Raw genomic sequence first — 20,146 nt, forward strand, 5'->3', positions numbered from 1 at the left:
ACATCAAAGAAGATCCCAAGTTAACATGAAAATAACTGGTAAAATACTGGTAAATATCAATATAACAGTATTCATTCTTTTCTCTTCTCCACAATTTTGTATTCAAATAACTACAATTTAATTTTTTTATATATAGAAAGCCAAGCCTATGCATTTAATTAAAAAACTGTTTTTATACATGAAGAGATACAAGCGATTACTAGGTATAGCTTTCTTAGAAGAAAAACAATAATAAAATTGCATAATTTATTGCAAATACTTGATAATAAAAAATGCCTACAGAGCGGATAATCTTCTTTATTTTTCTTTTTTCTCTTGTGTTTTTGTTGTTACTAAGAAATTACAACTCTTCCAAATCTTTACTAATTATTGTTAAAGTTGTAATAAAAATTATAGGAAAGTTCTAATGAAAATTTATTAATGAAATAGAAAATTTTTGGTTGGAAGATCAATCCAAGATTATGTAGACAACTATCATCACTAATGGTCTCATGACCTTTAAAAATTATTTGTAAAGAATTTTAGAATGACACAGCTACAGATATTAAATGCATAAGATAACGATTTTTAATGAAATTTAAAGAATTTAAAAAATTTGACATTTTATATTTGTATACATTGAGGTTTATTTATTTGCACTGCATATAAATTGCATATTTGCACGGAAATGTTTTTTTTTAATAAAAATTTGCAAAATTTCCAAAAACTGCTTTGTTGCTTAGCATTTGCAAAGAAAAACTTTCAAAAAATTTAGCAGATGAGCAAAACACAATAGAAAATAAGCGTCAATAAGCCGTAAATTTTCTTAAGCAAAAACGTAATTTCACTTGCCAAAATTTTAAAGAGAGCCGTTTATTTTTAATTCTCTCTTCTTTTAAAATGTGTTTATAACGCATTATTTTTCGAAAGTTCCCATAAATTTTTGAAAATTTATTGTAATATTTGTTGAGCGAACTCCTCTATTATGAGATCATCTAGCGTTTTTAAAAAAAAATTACCAGGAATATGATATTTTCGATAGCTTCTAAATCTTTCAGATTCGTACCGCTACTATACGTGTATACATACGAGTATATGGTATTTATCGCCAAATTCACTTACGGAAAGACTTAAAACCTAAATTCAAGGAAAAAAATTAAAATGAAACAGAAATTTCAATAAATTGAAATTAACCCCTTTTGAGTACAAACATAAATTATAAACGGCATATCATGGACATTATTCAGTGCAATTGCTCAATTTATTATGTGTATATAATATATATGTATATTTTGTGAAATTTAGTAACAAAATTTAAATAATTTTGTATACATAATGTGTATATTATACATAACCAGTCTACAGTGCACTACATCATGTAGTACACAATATCTTGGCACAAAAACACAGAAATAAAATAAAATTTTCCGCGTGTAAAAAGTCACAACATTGTGCATAATCATCGGTGCAGCTATCTCGCCTTTTGGGTGATAATTTCCGCTTAATTTATTAGATTGTGTTTTTTCGTATATATTTTACACTTTTTTGTTTTTCCATAACAATATACACACATCATTATATTTAGGTGAATTGCAATGCACTTGACGTACTCAATTTTTCATACCCTTGTATTCGATAAAATCTATAAATGTACGTTTAAATGTTAAGTGGGATGACGATAATTCACATTGATATTTTTATTGTAAAATTAAAAGGAGATTCTTTAATATAAAAAAAATGCCGCAAAGTAACTGCCTGCGTGGAAAGATAAACGGTATGATTACATTTTGTACATATATTACTGCTTTGAAGGCAGAATTTCCATTGTATTATTTTTGAATAAATTGTGTTTTTTTGTAATATTTTAATATAATACAAATATTTAATTGATTTTGAAAACCTTCACTCATTTTGTTAGTGAATACAAACTCTTGTTAGTGAATTCATAAAAATTTCATTCCCGAAATGAGCTTAAAATTTTAAAAAAAGTGTAAATACTCAAAATGTTGTCATTACTTTTGCTTCTTGTTGAATTTTCGAGTTATTCATTTAAATTATTTATCGCATTCCCTCCTACAACCTAAATCCAGAACCTGTATTTGTATACACACGTCTCGTGAATCTAAAACGTGAATTTTATTTCATTATTAATTTAGTAAAGGCATATAATGCTATTTATAAAGCTATGTTATTAAGAGAACGATCACAATTACATTTTTACTTTTACAAAAGTTCATTAACGAACAAACACAGTGATTGAGTAATCAGTGGCATAACATATACCATGTATATGTTCAAGCATTGTACTAGCCATTTTAAAAACTATTTATTTGAAGATTCTACCCTTTTCGGAAGAGAAGCTAGCAAAAAAAAAACTTGGAATTAGCAAAAAAACTTGGGCAATTATACAAATTTCGTCAAAATTCAAGAGTCGCAATATAGGAAAATAATTGTTTCGAACATAGTTCTTTATAAGAGAAAAGGTAATTCCTGACCATTCCATGTTAACATTAGAAAGATGTTTATTAATTTTTGTTTTATCCCAGTATCTTGGAAGGGAGAAGAGAAAAGAAAACCTTTTATCTTAGAGCAATCTAATAAGATCGCTTTGCTTACAAAATTTTGTAAACTTTGTAAACAAACAGACATAGGAAAGGTGAGATAGTCCATTTTATGGAAATATTCCAAAAAATTGACAATTTTATGCAAGAAATAAATCTATAATTATTGGTCCTTCATATTGGCTTTCAGTTCTCCAAAAAATTTTATTAAACTTTTGTTTAAAGCAATTTACTTACGTTTTTGCAAAAAAAAAATATTGGCAAAATATTTTTTAAAAAATAAATAAAAATTCAATTTAAAATTTTCCAAATCTTTCCACACAAAACAAACAAAATATCAAACGCATGTGAATTGTTACATGAGATCTTAAAACACGGAATGTCCAGGGTTGTAATGTAGTATATATAGTGATGACGTAACACTAATTATATTGAAAAATAATAATTTGCAGTATGTTTGTATAACACTCGTAAATTTTCATGTTTTCTTTTCTTCGTCATCTCTACCTTACAAAACGGTATAATATATAGTCCGGGTCATTAGCTCAACATCAGCCAGCACTATTAACGGCATTATCAATTTAATAGGCATGTATTCATATAATAAATTTGAAAATAAAAACTAACAATTTTGGAGGAATTTAATAATTAGCAAAAAAAAATTTTGTATAATAATTTACGAAAAACCTTTTACACCCACATATCTCGATTACATTAAATAGAAAGTAAAAGGAATCCCTGTAGAAAATAGAAAAACAAATATTTTTTTTTTTCAATTTAACCAAAAATCTCTAGAGAAGAAGTTTTTTTTTTGAAAATTTAATAATTTCGTAATCGTATGAATAGTTGCCAAAGAAAAACAAAAATGAAAACACCAAATCCCTATATTTTTTCCATTTTACCCGCAATAATTTACAAGTAATATAACAATTAAATTACTAGCAAATACCATATTAGAAGTTAAAATGGAAAAAAAAGCCTCTATAATGCCGCAAGTTCATTTTTCAATCAACAATACCGAGTAGAAAAAAAACTGAAAATATTAACGAATTACATGGTATTAAAGATGTTGATACAAGCTTAATCCTATATGTGGGTAAATTGTAGGTACATTTACCTTTTATTTATAAACACAATAATGTATAGGTGGGTGGTAGCCATACAGCTGTCGTATATTTTGTTACCATATCTGGTTATAATAAAATTAAATTCATTAAAATACGCATTTATACTGCGGAATACAATTTTAATGTGAAATTGAAATCATCCTCAAACGTACTAAATAATGAATATTTTAGGCTTGTATAAGTATGTTCTTTATGTTGTTATACAATATCTGGTATACAAATTTAATGAGAGAAAGAATGTTGCTGAAAATGCTTGTTTTAAAATTATCAGCATTATTTCGCCTCCTCACCTAATGACTATTGAATTCGTTACGAAAACCACATAATATATTTCGGGGATACAGAAGTCATTGAGGGCTTACATGATCAAAGTGTAATGGAGTTAATAAAAATCATTAGAAATCGTTTTAAATTAATTGCTTTGTAATAAGTTTTACATAAGTTGCAACAATCCAATTATATACTAATTAAGAATCAAAAATTGAAAGTTAAAAATTGGGCTAAATATCTACATAAACCTTAATTTAACATTATGTGGAGCTATTTCTTTGCAACGTAATTTTGTAATGCGAAAGTTTTTTAAAAGTTTCCGAGCCCCACAATGAATGACGGTTTGTTTAATAGAATTACAATTGTCGTCTATGTACGATTGTAAGGAGCTTCAAATTTCGTTTTAATTTTCAAGTTTCGGATATATTAAAAGAATTCAAAGTTTAGACTGAATAGATCAGGTATGCTGAACCTAAAATGTAGATTCCGATTGAACTATGTTAATTCTGAAACCAAATCTAAAAATCTTTGTGATGACACAGAATTTTTTCGAATTAAATAAAGTAATTGAATGAATGAGAAATTATGATTCTCGTTCAATGAACTACAGTCAATTTTTCGTTCATAATTTTTTGTTATGAACGAAAGTGTAGCATTTTTTAAGTGTAGCTCACAATATATAAAATTGATTTTCTTCTGGAAATTCTAAATCGATATCTGTCATTCTGTTCATGTGTCTCAGCGATAATAAATGAATTCCGAGATTTATTCACTAATTTTTTTAAAATTACAATAAAATTAAAATCTGTAAATCTATTTTTGCAAATAATATGAACTTAGTCGAATCGATTTAAGTATCATGTACAATTTCAGAAACAATTCAATTACATTATATTACGAATATAGTTGATTTTATTATACTAAAATTTTACTGAAATAAAAATTCTTAAAACAAAATTAATTGAAATTGAGAAAATCTCTTACATTTATCGTTTCCCGTTCAATCTTAATGGAATGGTTTATTTCCAAACAGGCCTAAGTACATTGACAATTTCAAAACTCTTATTTTTAAAGCTATGATAATCTTATTAAATATACTATAATGCAAGTTAACTGAATATAGTTACCTCAAAATCTCAAACGGTGAAATATTTCATTTTTATTAAAAATAGATTTACTTTACTTTAAAAATAAACCCTCTTACAATCTTAATAATGATCTCTGAATTCTAATGAACTAAAAATTTGATTTCCTTGATTACATTTACGTACTCTTACTAACGTTGCATTCATTAACCCATTCACCCAGAATGTATAACACATTTTTCAATACATTAAAATAACAAACACTACATTGTAATTTTTTGTTACATAAGTATGTGTGTATTATAAAATATGTGCATAACCATTATCTACATTTAAAATGAAAAAATTTCAATTTACACTTCTTTAATTAACTCTTATTATTAATTTTGTTTTTATTCCATTATTTGTTTTTACAAAACATTCAAACGCAAAGTTATGCTTACACACATTATTCTGTTTTTAGAGGCATTCTGATTACAATTTTGAATTTATCTTAGGAATAAATCATTCGCACGCATTTTCTGTACGCACATAAATACTTGGTAATCTAAATACGTACAGATTTTTTTTCTTCATTTTTACTTTAAATAAAAGCGTAATGCGTGTGCGTAACGTGTTAGATTAATTATGTATACATAATATAGACTAATTACTATATATGGTATCACATTTCATGTCTAAGAATTCATGTTAAAATTTAAGTAAATCAAAAAGAGAAGAAAAAGAAAAATATTTAATGATACTTTTGTTTAACACTTTGACTTTATTTTTGTTTTACCCATGGCACTCATTTTACATACTTATTTATATACATACCGTATACACTGTTAAAAAGGTAGTATATTAAGGTAGATGAGATGAAGATGATGTATTATGTACGCACATAAAATATATGTGTATACCGCCTATTTATATCCATTTCACACTTAATTTTATATACCAATAATAAAGTCTATTAAAAATTTTAATTCATTTAAAAAATTTATGTACGAATACACTGAGAAAAAATATCTCGAAATTGTCGCAATAAATGTATGAATTTATAAAATTTTCATTATAACTACAAATTACATTTCATTCGATATGATATAGGAATTACAAATTTTACTCAATTAGATGCTGAAATGTAACTAATATTTTGTGATTATAATGGAAACATCGTCATTAGAAACCTAATAACGGGGTAAGTAACATATGTGCTACTTATTCCAATGAGTATTTGCTTTCAAACACCTAGTTTTTTTAAATACTTTTATTTACATTATATATCGTCTTAAATTCCATAAAATCAGATCTGATAAGGACTTATTATAATTTTCTGAAATTTGATAAGGACAAGCTTTCGGAGAAATTACTTGCCGAAAATCGAAATTTTGCTTTTACTCAGAAATAAACACAGAAATGATCACATGGAAGAAGAATTAGAGAGAAAACAATTTTATTCTTAAAATTAAATTATTTGATTATATGTATGATACATTATAATATCTACAAGCTGAAAAAATTTCAGACTCTTATACCTTCTTAAATTTGGTTAAAAAATAAACAATAATTCACCAAAAGCGGCTAATACTAACGGTTTAACTAAACTTAACCCACAGTCCTGTATAAGCTCATAGCATAGAAGAAGTACATAAGACATTTTATGTTGTAATAAATAAAGTTGGGTCAAACCAATGGTTTGTATTGTAGCACTTTTCCTTTCAACAAGTGAAAATTCTGCTTTTAAAAACACTCTATGTATACCTATCACACTATAAAAATTATTTTCATTCATACACAAAATTATTTCTAGGATTGCATGTATTTAGGATGACGCATATATGCATAGTCTTTGAAATAAAGCAAAAATTAATATAAAAAGGGGTTAACATAATGCTCGATTTTAAGGGTCAATTGTGTGAGTTAAGAAAAATAATTATATTTTTTAATTTAATGAAATTTACCGTTAGCCTTTTGAGTTTATAAAAATTTGGAAAAGCTTGCGGTTTCGGAAATATAAGGTGTCAAAAATTCAAATTTTACGAATTTCAAGAGGTGATAACTTGAGAGGGGGTGGAGATGGAAAAAAATTTTCTTCTAACAAAATGAACTAATTGTTAATGTCTAAAAGCCCCTAAAATTTCAAAGTTCTAGATTATGGGGTCTAGAAGAAAAACGACATCAAAAATTTGGAAAAAAAGGGACTTTAGATAACGATAAATTTGAACGGCCATTTTGTTTTTCTAAAGTTTAACTATAATATATCACGCTAGGGGAAGCAAGCCATTGCCTTTCTGCGTTTGCAAAATTTCAAAAATGCTTATGGTTTCATTGCAACAAATATTTGAAAAAGGCCATTTTTAGGGTTTTGGGGGGGTATAACTTCCAGAGGGGGGGAGATAGGTAAAAATTTTGTTGGATGGAAATAAGTTTCTAGTAAAGATTTATGTACGTATGAAATTTCAGCTTTCTATCATCAAGGGTGTAGAAGTTTTGTAAACAAAAAAAGTGTCCACGGACGGACGGACGGACGGACAGAGTGAAACTAATAAGCACTTTTTTCAAAAAAATTTTTGGAAAAGTGCTAAAAATTAAGCTAATTATTTGTCAAGAGATTTTTATTCTAAAAACTATCACATTTTCTTTCCAATTTGTTAAGCTTTTTCCAATTTCGCTCGAATGTTGCTCGACATGATATTACTCTTTTGTGAAATAATTTTAGCTAAAAAACATTTTTATATCGTAAATTTAATTACTTAATAATTTTAAAAAAAATTTTTTTTACAGTGTATAACATATGAGTAACATTAAAACATTTATTTGTATAAAAAAGTAGGTACCTAAATTACATGAAATATTATTACAGACTCTATGTATTATGAATGTACGATATACATTATTTGTATAACACTTCTATTACAGAAGTGATTATTGTATAACAATAAATGAGAACAATATTGTAAAAAAATTAAAAATATAACAAAGTATGTTTATAACAATGATAATAGTTATGATGCTGATGATGTTGATAGCAATAACGATAAATGATAGTTATAGAAATGATTGATAAAATTATAATCAAAGATTTGAAGAAAGAAGAAGAGGTAGAAGAAAAAGAAGAAGAAAAAAGTGTGTTAAGATTAATTATCCGGAACACAAACAGTGTAAAATACGCAATATGAAAAGTTTTTGTTTTTCTTTTGGATTTTTCGTCTTGTTTTTTTTTTGTTTTCTATTAGGCGGAACTTATGCAATTTTTTAAAAAGTATTTCTGTATAAGTAGTTGTATATTTTATATTTATGCTTAAAGATACGCATAAGCTCTATTTATACACGTGTATTTTATGCACTCTAAAATAATAATTGAAAAAAAAATTCCTTAATAATAGAAGAAAAAAATTTATAATAATAAGAAACTTGAGCCTACCGGCTTTATTATAGTAAATACGAGTACCTTGTATTCCAATATTTTTCAATTCAATTTTGGGGCAAAATTGTTATTGTTATATTACCTTTTTACTAAATAAACAAAAAAATGATCCCCTTAAGTTAGTATGATTACATCAAATGTTTATATAAATTATTTGATACCTAACGTAATCTCTTTAATTTAATTAATTAAATTTACTTACGCCTATAGCTTTGTGCTAATTAATTTGGACAAAAATTATATAGAAATTTTCTAGTTATTGTAAGTTTCTTTAAATTACATACTTGTTAAATTTCGTCATTCATAAAGGAATACGAATATAATATTATCTGTTTTATATTGTCTCTTTCAGATCTAAACACATTAGTATAATTAGATTAAGAATGTAGACGAGAATTATTGGCAAATTTATAAAATATATGTTGGCATAAGATCTTAAGGGGTTATGTATAAGAAATCAAATCGGAAATTTTAAAATCATTTTGAACATTTCTTTTGGTCAAAAAATTTGAATTTAAATATATTAGAATGATGTGTTAGAACTACACTGATCTACATTAAGATTATAAAAATTAAAGATAAAGAATATTTACATAGACTCTTTGAAACTCTAAAGAAATCGAGTTGGTATCTGTTTCTGTATAATTATAGGTATTTTAAACTTTTCGTTTTTATGTGGCATAAAATTGAATTCAAACTACTTAATAATCTTAGTTTTAATTTGAATTTTTTAAAATAATTTTTTGCATTTAATAAACAGAAAATTTGATAATTTCGAATATTGCAATTGCGTATTGGCAAAAAGATTTTAGAAGAAAACTTTTAATTTAAGAAAAACAAGTGAAAAATGCTTTCTGATCTTCCGTTGGTTGAATTAGCAAGAAAAATCTATGTATGTATGTATATTAAGAAAATGTCAAATTAGTTTTACTGAACGACATAACGAACAGAAGACATATACGTTCGGGTTATTATGATTCGCGAAGCAAATATGTACCTGAAGCGACTTTATAAAATAAATGAAAATATGTTTTCATCGAGTGCCGATTTATTCCATTGTGATGAATACACCAGTAATAGTAGTGAAGACGAAGAAATTGTAAATATTGGGAGGAGAAGTAAAAGGAATCAATTAAATCTATTGAAGTTACGAGAAACTGAGTCAGTAAAATTGATTTTTTATTGAAGGCTCCAGAGCGTTCAACTCCAGAGCAAAGTTCAACTCCAAACGAGCCTCGCATATAATATTATTTTGCTTCGGTAATAATATTAAAATTTAATATTCGTGTGGAAAAGAAATCCTAGTGTGGCACGTGATTAAGTTCATTTTATTCAAATTAATTTTCTTAAAAAATTCTTTAAAATATTTTTTAACAATTAAACTTGAATTTCAACAATGTACTATATTTTATACTAGAAGCAAAAGATTGTGTCGTTATTTAATAATTTTCACCAAATTTTATAAATGAGGTTTTAAATATACAATTTTACAATATTGTTCCTATATTATTATTGTTAATAAGACGGGAGGATATCTTTGCTATTAAAACATTTACAATGTTCGCAAAGAAATATGATATTCGAATTTAAAAAACATATAATTGAAAGGGATTCCTCTGACTCTAAATGAACAATACAATGAGTTTGAAAATCACGACTTTTTAAATAAAAACCAAAAAGAACAAAAAACGAAAGCGTATATTGCTGACAATATTAACACGGAAAATTAATTGGTGCTTAAATGAAGAGTTGCATAAAATGAAGACGTTTCCATTTTATATAGAGAAAATTAAATTTCGTTGCAACAATCTGTTGAAGAAGTTGAATTGACTGTGTAATATATGTAGTGAAATTCAATTTACCCCACACTTTTTTAAATAATTTTTATGTAAAATTTTATCATATTTTTGTTTTTCTTTTCGCTCTAATCTTCACCTTGAACTTAAGATTTATGCGATGAGCTTTACAAAATATTAAACGTGAAACTACAGTGTATAAGAATATATATTTTAAATATACTTGTACATTATACAATATAATTTATAGAAAATTTTTATAAATTTTAAAATTCAATAGTGCGTATTTTGAGTTGTACAAAATTTGTTGTCCTAAAGAGAGCGAATCTTCACATTATTGGCATCGTTAAGTTTTAGTGAAAGTGTTGTGTCATTTTTAATAGTTCAAAATAATAGTTGTTTGCATACACTATTTTAATAGTTTAGCTAAGAAATACTGACTATATACCAAAACATGTGATATTACCGTCATATTTTATCAATATATTTATAAAAAAAAATTACTACAAATATGCATATTTGGTAATAATTACTATAAATCAGGTATCTTGCTCCAAAAATTCCTATACATATATTATATTACATAATATAATATATGTATATACAGAGTGATTCTGAAAGTTATACAACAACACATACCATTGGTTAGAAGATTGAAAGTGGGTAAAACTTTTGTTGCGGACTGGGTGGAAAATCTCAAGAGTTTCCAAGTTCTAGGGATTTTAACGAATTTTCACGAAATATTTACTTAACCAGGATTTGTTGATTATAATTTCGGTGCTGAAAAAGATAGGAATTTCACACAAACAGTTTCAGAAAGTCTTAGCAAAAGGCTTAAAATAGACATGCTGCTTGATTCTATATTTTTTGTACCTTCGGAATACCAAGCATTCGAACTTTAAATTCCTTGATTTTTTCAGTTTTTTCTGGCTAGATAATGTTTTTATTGAAATGTAACAAGTAATAATAAAATTGAAACGAAATTTTATACAAACTTTTTAATTGAAAAACAAAAATTGAATTTAAAAAATTTGAAATTTTTGAAAAGAAAAACTAGAATTTTCTATTAGGAAAAACAAAAAAAAATCTAGTAATCAAAAAATTTTTTTCGAAACTTTTCTTGGTAAAGAAAATTGATAGGTTTTTAATTTTTGCCAATTTTTATAAGAAATGGTACCTATATGGTTTGAAATTTTTAAGTGGATATTTCTCAGATTGGGTGCAATTTAAAAATTTCAAAAAATAATTTTCAGAATCTAGACACCATTTGGCATCTGAAATTATTAAAATTATCCGGCTGGAGCGATTTTTTAAAGGCTTGCCATATAAATTTTGACATTTATTAATTGAAAAAAAAATTTTTTAATAGGAAAATTTAATATTTTTGAACAAAATGGAGTTTGTAAATGATATGATGGTATTAAAATTATGACGCTAATAAACAATTAATTAATAATTTAAGGGAATTAACAACAATTGATTGGTGTACGGTTGATGCAACTAAAGAGGAATTCCAGCAAAGCAATTAATTTGAAATTGCGATTGAATAGAAATAGATTTGAAAGAAGAAAAACATAAATTTTTTGCCGAAATAGGTGAATGTCATTTTGGTGTTTGTTTTGAGAAATTTGTAAAATTTTTAGATAAAGGAATATTAAATTGAATTTAATTTTAGTTCTATCAACATCTGGTTTGATTTTAGTTGGATTTGCGGCTCAAAATATATGTGGTTTTTGTGCTACTCCTGTACCATAAAAAATTCTTAAATGCTTGACGACTTAAATTAAAGCTTAAACGGCTGGACAAAATTCTATAAAAAAAATGTTCAAGGTTTTAAAAAAATTTCTTTCGAAATTATCTAGTTAGAATAAACTGAAAAAATAAAACAAGGGAAAAATTTGATTTTCCCTAAAGTTCGAGTGCTTAGTATTCTGAAGGTACATAAAATACAGAATCAAGCAGTATATCTATTTTAAGCCTTTTACTAGACCTTTCAGAAACTGTTTGTTTGAAGTTCCTAACTTTTTCAGAATGGAAGTTATAATCCAAAAACCTTGAATAAGTAAAAATTTCGTGAAAATTCGTTAAAATCCCTGGAACTCGGAAACCCTTGAGATTTGGCACCCAGTTTGGAACAAATGTTTTACTTATTTTCGATCTTCTACCAATGGTATATATTTTGTTGTATAACTTTCAGAACCACCCGGTATATTGCTTATAAGAATTGCTATTTAATCCGAGTTTTAAATAAATTGTTCATATCTAGATGAATAAAGACTTCTGGAGATATCAAAGAATTATTCATGAAAATTTTAAAATCTCAAAATATTTTGATAGTATATCCTACTATTTTTCTTGATATTTCCTAATCTGTTAAAATGATCTGTTATTCGTTCTAAAAATCTTAATAAATTCTTAAAATTACTAAGCAATAATTGAAAGTTTATTTATGTAGAGCCGAAAGCCAGCTTATAAGTAATAAATAAAAAAATATATTTGCTTTTTATTAAATAATTAACTCTACTTGAATTCCCGTTTTGTTGAACAAAGAGCATGTTAAAAATGCTTCTTAAGTTATACAAAACTTTAAAAAATGAGCAAGTGATTTCATAGTGAACTTATTTTATATACTCGTACATAAAACAAATAATAAACTTTTCTTTATTCTTCTGCAAACGTTTCCCACTTGAGTAATTAGATTTAAGCTATAACTGTTCTAAGATCTTGTAAGTATCTTGCAAGTACTAAAATCACTTTTATTGTCACCATTCTTTAAACGAACGTGTAGCTCAACTGAGTGAAGCGTCGCGAAGATATTCTGCGCATCTTATTTTCTCTAATTTCGCATTAAATTAATACCTAGTTCTTAATGAGATTTTTGAAATATTGAACGTATTTACAAACTTTTATAATGGGTTTAATTTATTTTTTCTGTAATTATGCTCTTTTAATTTAAATTTTTAATTTTCAAAATATTTTCAAATCGATTGTATTCTTATTATACTCGCACACATTTTCTTTAATTCGTTTTCTCACTTTTACATAATCATTTCTCATAATTAACCAAGAAGAAACAAATTAAAAAAAAAACCAAAGTGAAAAATTTAATTGTAATTTTTATTTAAAATAACTTCATCACACAATGATAAAATAAGATGAAATTGTCAAAATTTTAACCTACTATTTTAGGTTATGTTGACTTAAAAGCGCACGCCTCTTATGTCACCTTCTTAAATCATTTTCATATTTTAAAACGGTTGCATTTCTTTTGGTAATTCTCTATTGCTTACTTTTCACTTCGATTGTATTATTTATCTTTAGTAAAGTTTTAATCGTTTAACATGAATGAAATGTTAAATGTAAAATCTATGTATTCATTTACGCTTACATAAACTTTTAAAATTTTTATTCAAAAACCCAAGAAAGCAGTAATCGTAATATATTAAATAATAGTTAAGATTTCCAAAAATTGTACACTATACATAAGATATCAAAAATTTTAACAAGTAATATAAAAAATATTTAATTTAAATTTCACATTATCCCACATTATACTTTATGCACTCGTATACCTTATTGTTTTCACTTGCAAAATATTAGTGCATAATCAGAACTTTTATAATGTTACTTAATGGAGGTATTCGTTGGCCATGAATTCAGTTTCAAAATTAAGGTAAATGTGTGTAGCATATATGTAACTTAAATTTTTTTCATTAAACGTTTGTTTTTCTCTTCCATTTTACAAGATGTGTAGCTCGCACATATTTTGTGCATGAGATTTCAATTATCTTCTCTTCTAGGATTGATTTTTAAAAGTAAGAAACTATAATATCTCTATAAAAACGATAATATCTCTATAAGAAACTATAATACCATACAGATTATTGAAATTTGAAATTAAAGTAAACATAAAAATTATTTCTAAAACGTTAATCAAAAGTATATGAGAATAGTATGCTTAAGGGCAAAACGCAAAAAAATCAAAATTCAAATACCACTTTCAACAAAAATAGAATGGAAATGAAAAACTGATATTTAATTTTCTAAGAATTGAAAATTTTAGTAGATAATTAGTTTGCGGTATTATAGAGTTAGTTTGAATGCTACGAAGCGCCCAATATTAACATATTTGCACAATGTAGAAGCAACTCTTTTCTGACATTACAATATTATTGTTTTAAATTTAAAAATTAAAATTAATTTTTCGGGAAATTTGAAAATTATAGCGCTTCTTTTATTTTTTTTTTAGCAACCAAGACGAACTCCAGCACATAAATTAGCACAACAGACTGGTGCCGCTCATTATGAAGAACGTTATGAAAAAGTTTTACCAACCAATAGAAGATCACATCGTTTACGTAAACGAGCATCAGATGAAGATGTTGATTATGAGGTTTATCAAGGTGTTGTTGGCCGCCCAGGAATTGATTTTCCAATTTTACCTAGAATACCACAAACAACTTTCAGTTGTCGTACATTTGGTAATGGTTATTTTGCTGATCTAGAAACTGACTGTCAGGTAAAATTAATTATTTTTAGACAGAGAACTTAAGATTTAATAAAATTTGAAATTATTTTCCATGAAATAACTTCTTAGGTATTCCATATTTGTGAAGAAGGGCGAAAAATATCATTTCTTTGCCCAAATGGTACAATTTTCCAGCAATCAGAATTAACTTGTGATTGGTGGTTCAAAGTTAATTGTGCAAGTTCACCAGGTCACTATGCCGAAAGCTCAGAAATGTTAATCAGAGCCCAAAATCGAAATAAACAAAAAAATCCACAAACAAAAAATGAATTTTATTCATCTGAAAGTGATTATTCACGCGAGAGAGTTAATCATAAAAATTCATATCCAGTTAAATCATCTAAGGGTAATAATGGGCGTAGAAGAAATCAAAATTCTAATAGCAATTCAAAACGATTTGAATCTGAAGAAATTCCATCGGTTGAAAGTGTTGATTTTGAAGATATATCCAGTAACAGTGCGTCACAAGAACAGGGAAGTCACCAATATGGCAACACAGGTAGTGGAAGTGCTTCATATGAACGTAAACCAAAGAATAACAATAGTGAAAGAAAAGCAACCGAACGTAGAAGAGTATCTGAAAATCGTAATGATAAAATTGTATCTAGGTATGACTCTAGTGACGAAATGCAAGAACCTGCTGAATCGACTTTCTTTGGAAGCGGAAATAGAAATAATGCTAACAGTAACAGCCATCATAATGATGTTAAAGACAACGGATACATTTATGGAAAACCAAATGACAACGGTTACATCTATGACAATCCCAATAAAACAAGGAAACAAAATGATCGGGAAGGTAAACAACGAAGTGGTAATGGAAGAAATCAAAACAAATATGAAAGTGACAATAAAAGAACATCCAAAAATAGAGCAACAACTCCGACTCCTTCAGAAAAAAATAGATTTACGTCAAAAACAACTAACCGCCAACCCGAACCTGTAAAGCAGAAGCAAGAAAAAGCTTTTGTGGCATCTAACTCAGTAATTAATAAATCAGATAAGAGAACAACAACTCCAACACCTAATAATCTAGTAAAAGATATTTCGTATAGAAATTCTGAAACTGGAAAAATTGAAACTACGAAACAGACCCCATTTTATACACCCACTATTCCAGCAATCGTGAGTAAATCAACAACAAAAAGTTATAACCAGAAATCAAATAAAGTTACCACTGAAAAATATTCTTTTACTGCAACAACCACAAGGAAACCTCCAGGTAATGTTAAAATGGAATTGATCTCACCACAAAACAAAAAATAATTTTTTCTTTTATCATTTTAGTAAGTTATAACGTATTTAATTTACCATCGAAAACCACAACCGATCAACCGTTTTCAACTGAAATAAACACGGAATATACTAGCACTCCTCGTAACAATTTAGTAATCGGATTACGCAATACACATAAAACTGATCCTTCAACAGTTAATCAAGTTTTTACAGATAGTAATAAATCTGGCCAAAGAAATAGCAAGGGCAGAGTTTTTACAACTACCGAATACCCTGAAGCTACCACTTTCTATGGCCCACGTTCTAATTTACAAAAATTCACGACAACAACTGAAGATATTTCAAAAGAATCCTCAACTTCCGGGCCAACTTATTTACCAAGAGAAATAACAACGTTCCGTCCATCACCTTCTAGCACAACATATTTCCCAACAACAACACGTCGACCATCTTCTGCCGGACCAACATATTTACCAAAACAAACTACGACACCTCGAGTTTCTACAAAAGGTGCTACATATTTACCAACCATTTCGTACACAACATCGACAAATGGCCCAACCTATTTACCAAAAGAGACCACAACTTTCCGAACATCATCAGCTGGTCCAACCTATTTACCAAAAGAAAAAGTTACCACATATCGTCCTTTATCATCATCATCAGGTCCTACGTATTTACCAACAACAACTTTAAGGCCTTCAACTAACGGTGCTACTTATTTACCAACTCCAGCAAGTAAAATTGATGATTCCGTTTCTGATCATGTTAAAGATATGATTCGTACCCTAAATGAACTGAAAAATGATTTGAATGTTGATACTAAGGCACTTAATGAAGATGCAAATAAATATTTAGACAAACCACCACGCCCTGGATTAGAAATTCCTCCATCTTCTGGGCCGGAAACTTTAGTTTCCCTAGCAAGCTATTTCGCTGGTGAAGAACTCGCTAATGTATCACTTGCTTCTCGCTCATCTAGTACTGAACCCGTAAACGTCAAACAAAATGCGAATATTAATGCTGGCCTCTTGAGTAACAGAACCGTTTCAAATTATGAAAATTTATTTGGGCTGGCGAAAACAACTGAACCTACTTATCTACCAGATATTTTATCACCCGAGTTTAAAACACGCGATAGTAATGACTTAGAAGCTCAGCATACAAGTGGTTTATTAGGAGATGCTATAGGCAAACCAGAAACTCGTAAAATTGCCCAAGTGTTCACTAATGCTTTATCGGCATATTTAGAAGATCCTGATTCTTTTAGGCAAGTTTTAAGTGAAGTTAGACCTACTGAACCACCAATTCATTTGGAAGCTGATGGTGCTCCAGCTAGTTACAGAAAACCATCAGCTACAAAAAAGCCAGAATTCAAACATGGAACTGGAGCCACATATCTTCCAAAACCAACTACAACTTCAATAGCACCACCAACGGCTACAACAAATAATGATGAATTAGAAGTTTTGGACTTCTCAGATGTTTCATTAAACAACAAAAATCGTGCTAAACTCAAGCCTACAACGGAGTATAATTTAGGAGGGCGTATTACTAGCAATGCAGTAAAAAATAAACCTGTTTCTAGATTTAGCTTTGGTCTTGAAAATTCTGAAGAAAAATTAAATAAGAAATTAACTACAACTACGGAAGCAAACGATATTGCAGTTGAAATTAATAAAGAGTTAAAATTATCAACAACTAGACCGATTCCATTATCATTTGATTTAATTGCCCCAGAAATAAATACGGCGAGTACGACCAATCAACCTGAAATATCAACAACTTTATCCGACAATTTGTTGTTCCCTGTAGGTCCAAAAGGCGGTAAAGGTAGTTATAATTCAAAGTTTATTTATTTTATTCTATAGTATATAAATAAAATATTAAATATTTTTAGGAAAAGCAAGTATCCCTTCTCTTAGCGCGGAACTTCTACCGCCAGGTATATCTGAAGATGATGAGGACATGTTACAACGTGCTCAATCTCAATCATTTATTTCCTCTCGAAATGAGCTTACTAAAAATATTAAATCAGACAGAACAGGAAAATTAACCAAAAACAACTTGCATTCAGAGCCCCTAATAAATCGTGATCGAACGTCATCAGCTAGAAATAGAATTATTACAACTACAATTAAATCACCGGTAGAAAAACCCACAGAAAGCCCTTGGACAAAGATCACACAAAGTGTTTATTTAGATCCTTTAACAATTAATGATGGTTTAATGGAAAAATTCCGTACAACTACTGCGAGCCCATTCACATATTTACCAAAAAGTACAACATTTTCAAGTGCTACAACTACAGATATTAATCCAACACACATAGAATTAAGTTCAATGTTCTCTAATATTAAAGATCCAGAACCAACAATATTATCTAGAACAAGTAAAACATTTTCAGAGCTGTCAGATCTTTCTAGCGAATTATTACCGCCAACGGATGGTATGCAAAAAATTGCTATACAAATGTTTGGTGGCCTTAATGAAACGGCCGCTACACATTTGATGAATGTTATGAAAAAAGCCGAATCAAATTCAATGGCTAGACGTTTAATATTGTTGTTAATTCAAACTTGTGATGAAGATTATAGTAAAACAGTTGAACAATCACGAAAAGCTTTATTAAATGCATTAATTGGTATGGACAATGAATATACATTTGACGATGAAGTCGAAGTAATCAAATTGAAACCAAGACGTCAGAAGAGTGTTAATGTCTCTAATAGATCTGCTAATTTAATACAAACCACAACAAATAGAATACCAGTAACAACTTATAGAAGATCAGTAGAATCATCAACACCTTTTAATAAACTGTTTACAACAAGTACAATATTACCTCCAACAACTAGTACGACAGATTCAAATATATTTACAACAAGTACAATTAAGCCATCAGAAGAAACAACACGTTTTGAAATACGTGTTGCAGATCCTGATGAATTAACAACAACCACAACATATAGTCCTATAGAGACTAAAACTACATCTACAATTTTACCAGAAACTTCTACAGTTTTTGGTAAAAGAAGAACAACAACACAAACTATATATACAACAACAGATTCACCAGTAATTACAACTACTATAAAAAATAATTCCAGAGGTACTAGAGTTCAATATAGAATTAATGCAGTAGGTTCTACAGTAAGTCCTTCAATAAATGATCAAAAAACAAGACAAGCATCAAAAAGAAAGGCTAAAGATATAGAAAGTTCTCTTGGTAATACAAGTGATTTAAATAGCCATAAAAATTCTGATGAACGCGCTTTAGAATTATTAAAATCATTATATTCATTAGCATCTAAATTTGGAAGACGATAGACTGGAACTAATTGCTTTTTTTATATATTTATATAAAAAAATTAATTAAAATAATATTATATATATACATGCATACATAATGTGTAAGAGAAAAACAAGAAATTACTTAAACTTTATATTTTTTTTGTTCTTTTTTAATTTGAAATTTTCACATTTTTGAAAAGAAAAAATTATGAAACGCTTAAATAAAATTTAGATTAATTATTCGAAGTCAACCGATTTTAGTTAGACACCAGTTTTAATCGCACATATGAATCTTTCATAAAAAAAATCTTACTCCCTATCTATAACATCTCGAAAAGCGCAGGGTTATTCATTTTAAAGTTATTATTAAAAAAAATTTTTAACAATATTAAAATTTCAAAAACCATTTTTCTATCAAAAATTTATAGCTAAACAAAACTATTTCGATTAAAAAAGCTTTATTATTTTAACTGGCAACTGATTTACTTACATTCAATTAATAAATTTTGAAAGCGTTTTAATTATTCAAAAATTATGAAAGTTACCTTAAATGTATGTATATATATATAAATACTTTTTGATTTTGATATTTCATTAATTATACATTTTATATTAAATACTGAGAAAATATTTGAAAAACTCATTAAAATTATGTTAAAAAGCAGCTATTCACAAACCTTAATTAAGATTGACTATTTTTTGAACAAGTTTTGCTAATTATTTTAATTCACCAAAATGAAATACTATTTCAATTTTTCTCATTTTATGGAAGAAATTCTAAAGTTATTTTAAAAAACTAAATAAAAATATCGAAATATTAACGAAAAAGTTAATTGGGAACAAATTTCAAATTCGTTC

At 27.4% G+C, this 20,146-nt stretch overlaps 1 protein-coding gene across 1 annotated transcript in view; it reads left to right on the forward strand.

Annotated features, from left to right (window-relative positions):
* LOC129609809 (mucin-2) overlaps nt 1-19,324 on the forward strand; it is a 183,499-nt gene extending 164,175 nt beyond the window's left edge. Inside the window, exons 8-12 of the mRNA XM_055521931.1 lie at nt 14,480-14,749; nt 14,828-15,980; nt 16,046-17,827; nt 17,895-18,275; nt 18,363-19,324. Coding sequence (XP_055377906.1) covers nt 14,480-14,749; nt 14,828-15,980; nt 16,046-17,827; nt 17,895-18,275; nt 18,363-19,324 — 4,548 coding nt within the window. The remainder of the gene's footprint in view (nt 1-14,479; nt 14,750-14,827; nt 15,981-16,045; nt 17,828-17,894; nt 18,276-18,362) is intronic.
* Nucleotides 19,325-20,146: the final 822 nt, after the last annotated feature.

The sequence above is a fragment of the Condylostylus longicornis genome, unplaced genomic scaffold, assembly GCF_029603195.1.
Source record: "Condylostylus longicornis isolate FDR11 unplaced genomic scaffold, ASM2960319v2 ptg000040l, whole genome shotgun sequence".
Lineage (NCBI taxonomy): Eukaryota > Metazoa > Arthropoda > Insecta > Diptera > Dolichopodidae > Condylostylus > Condylostylus longicornis.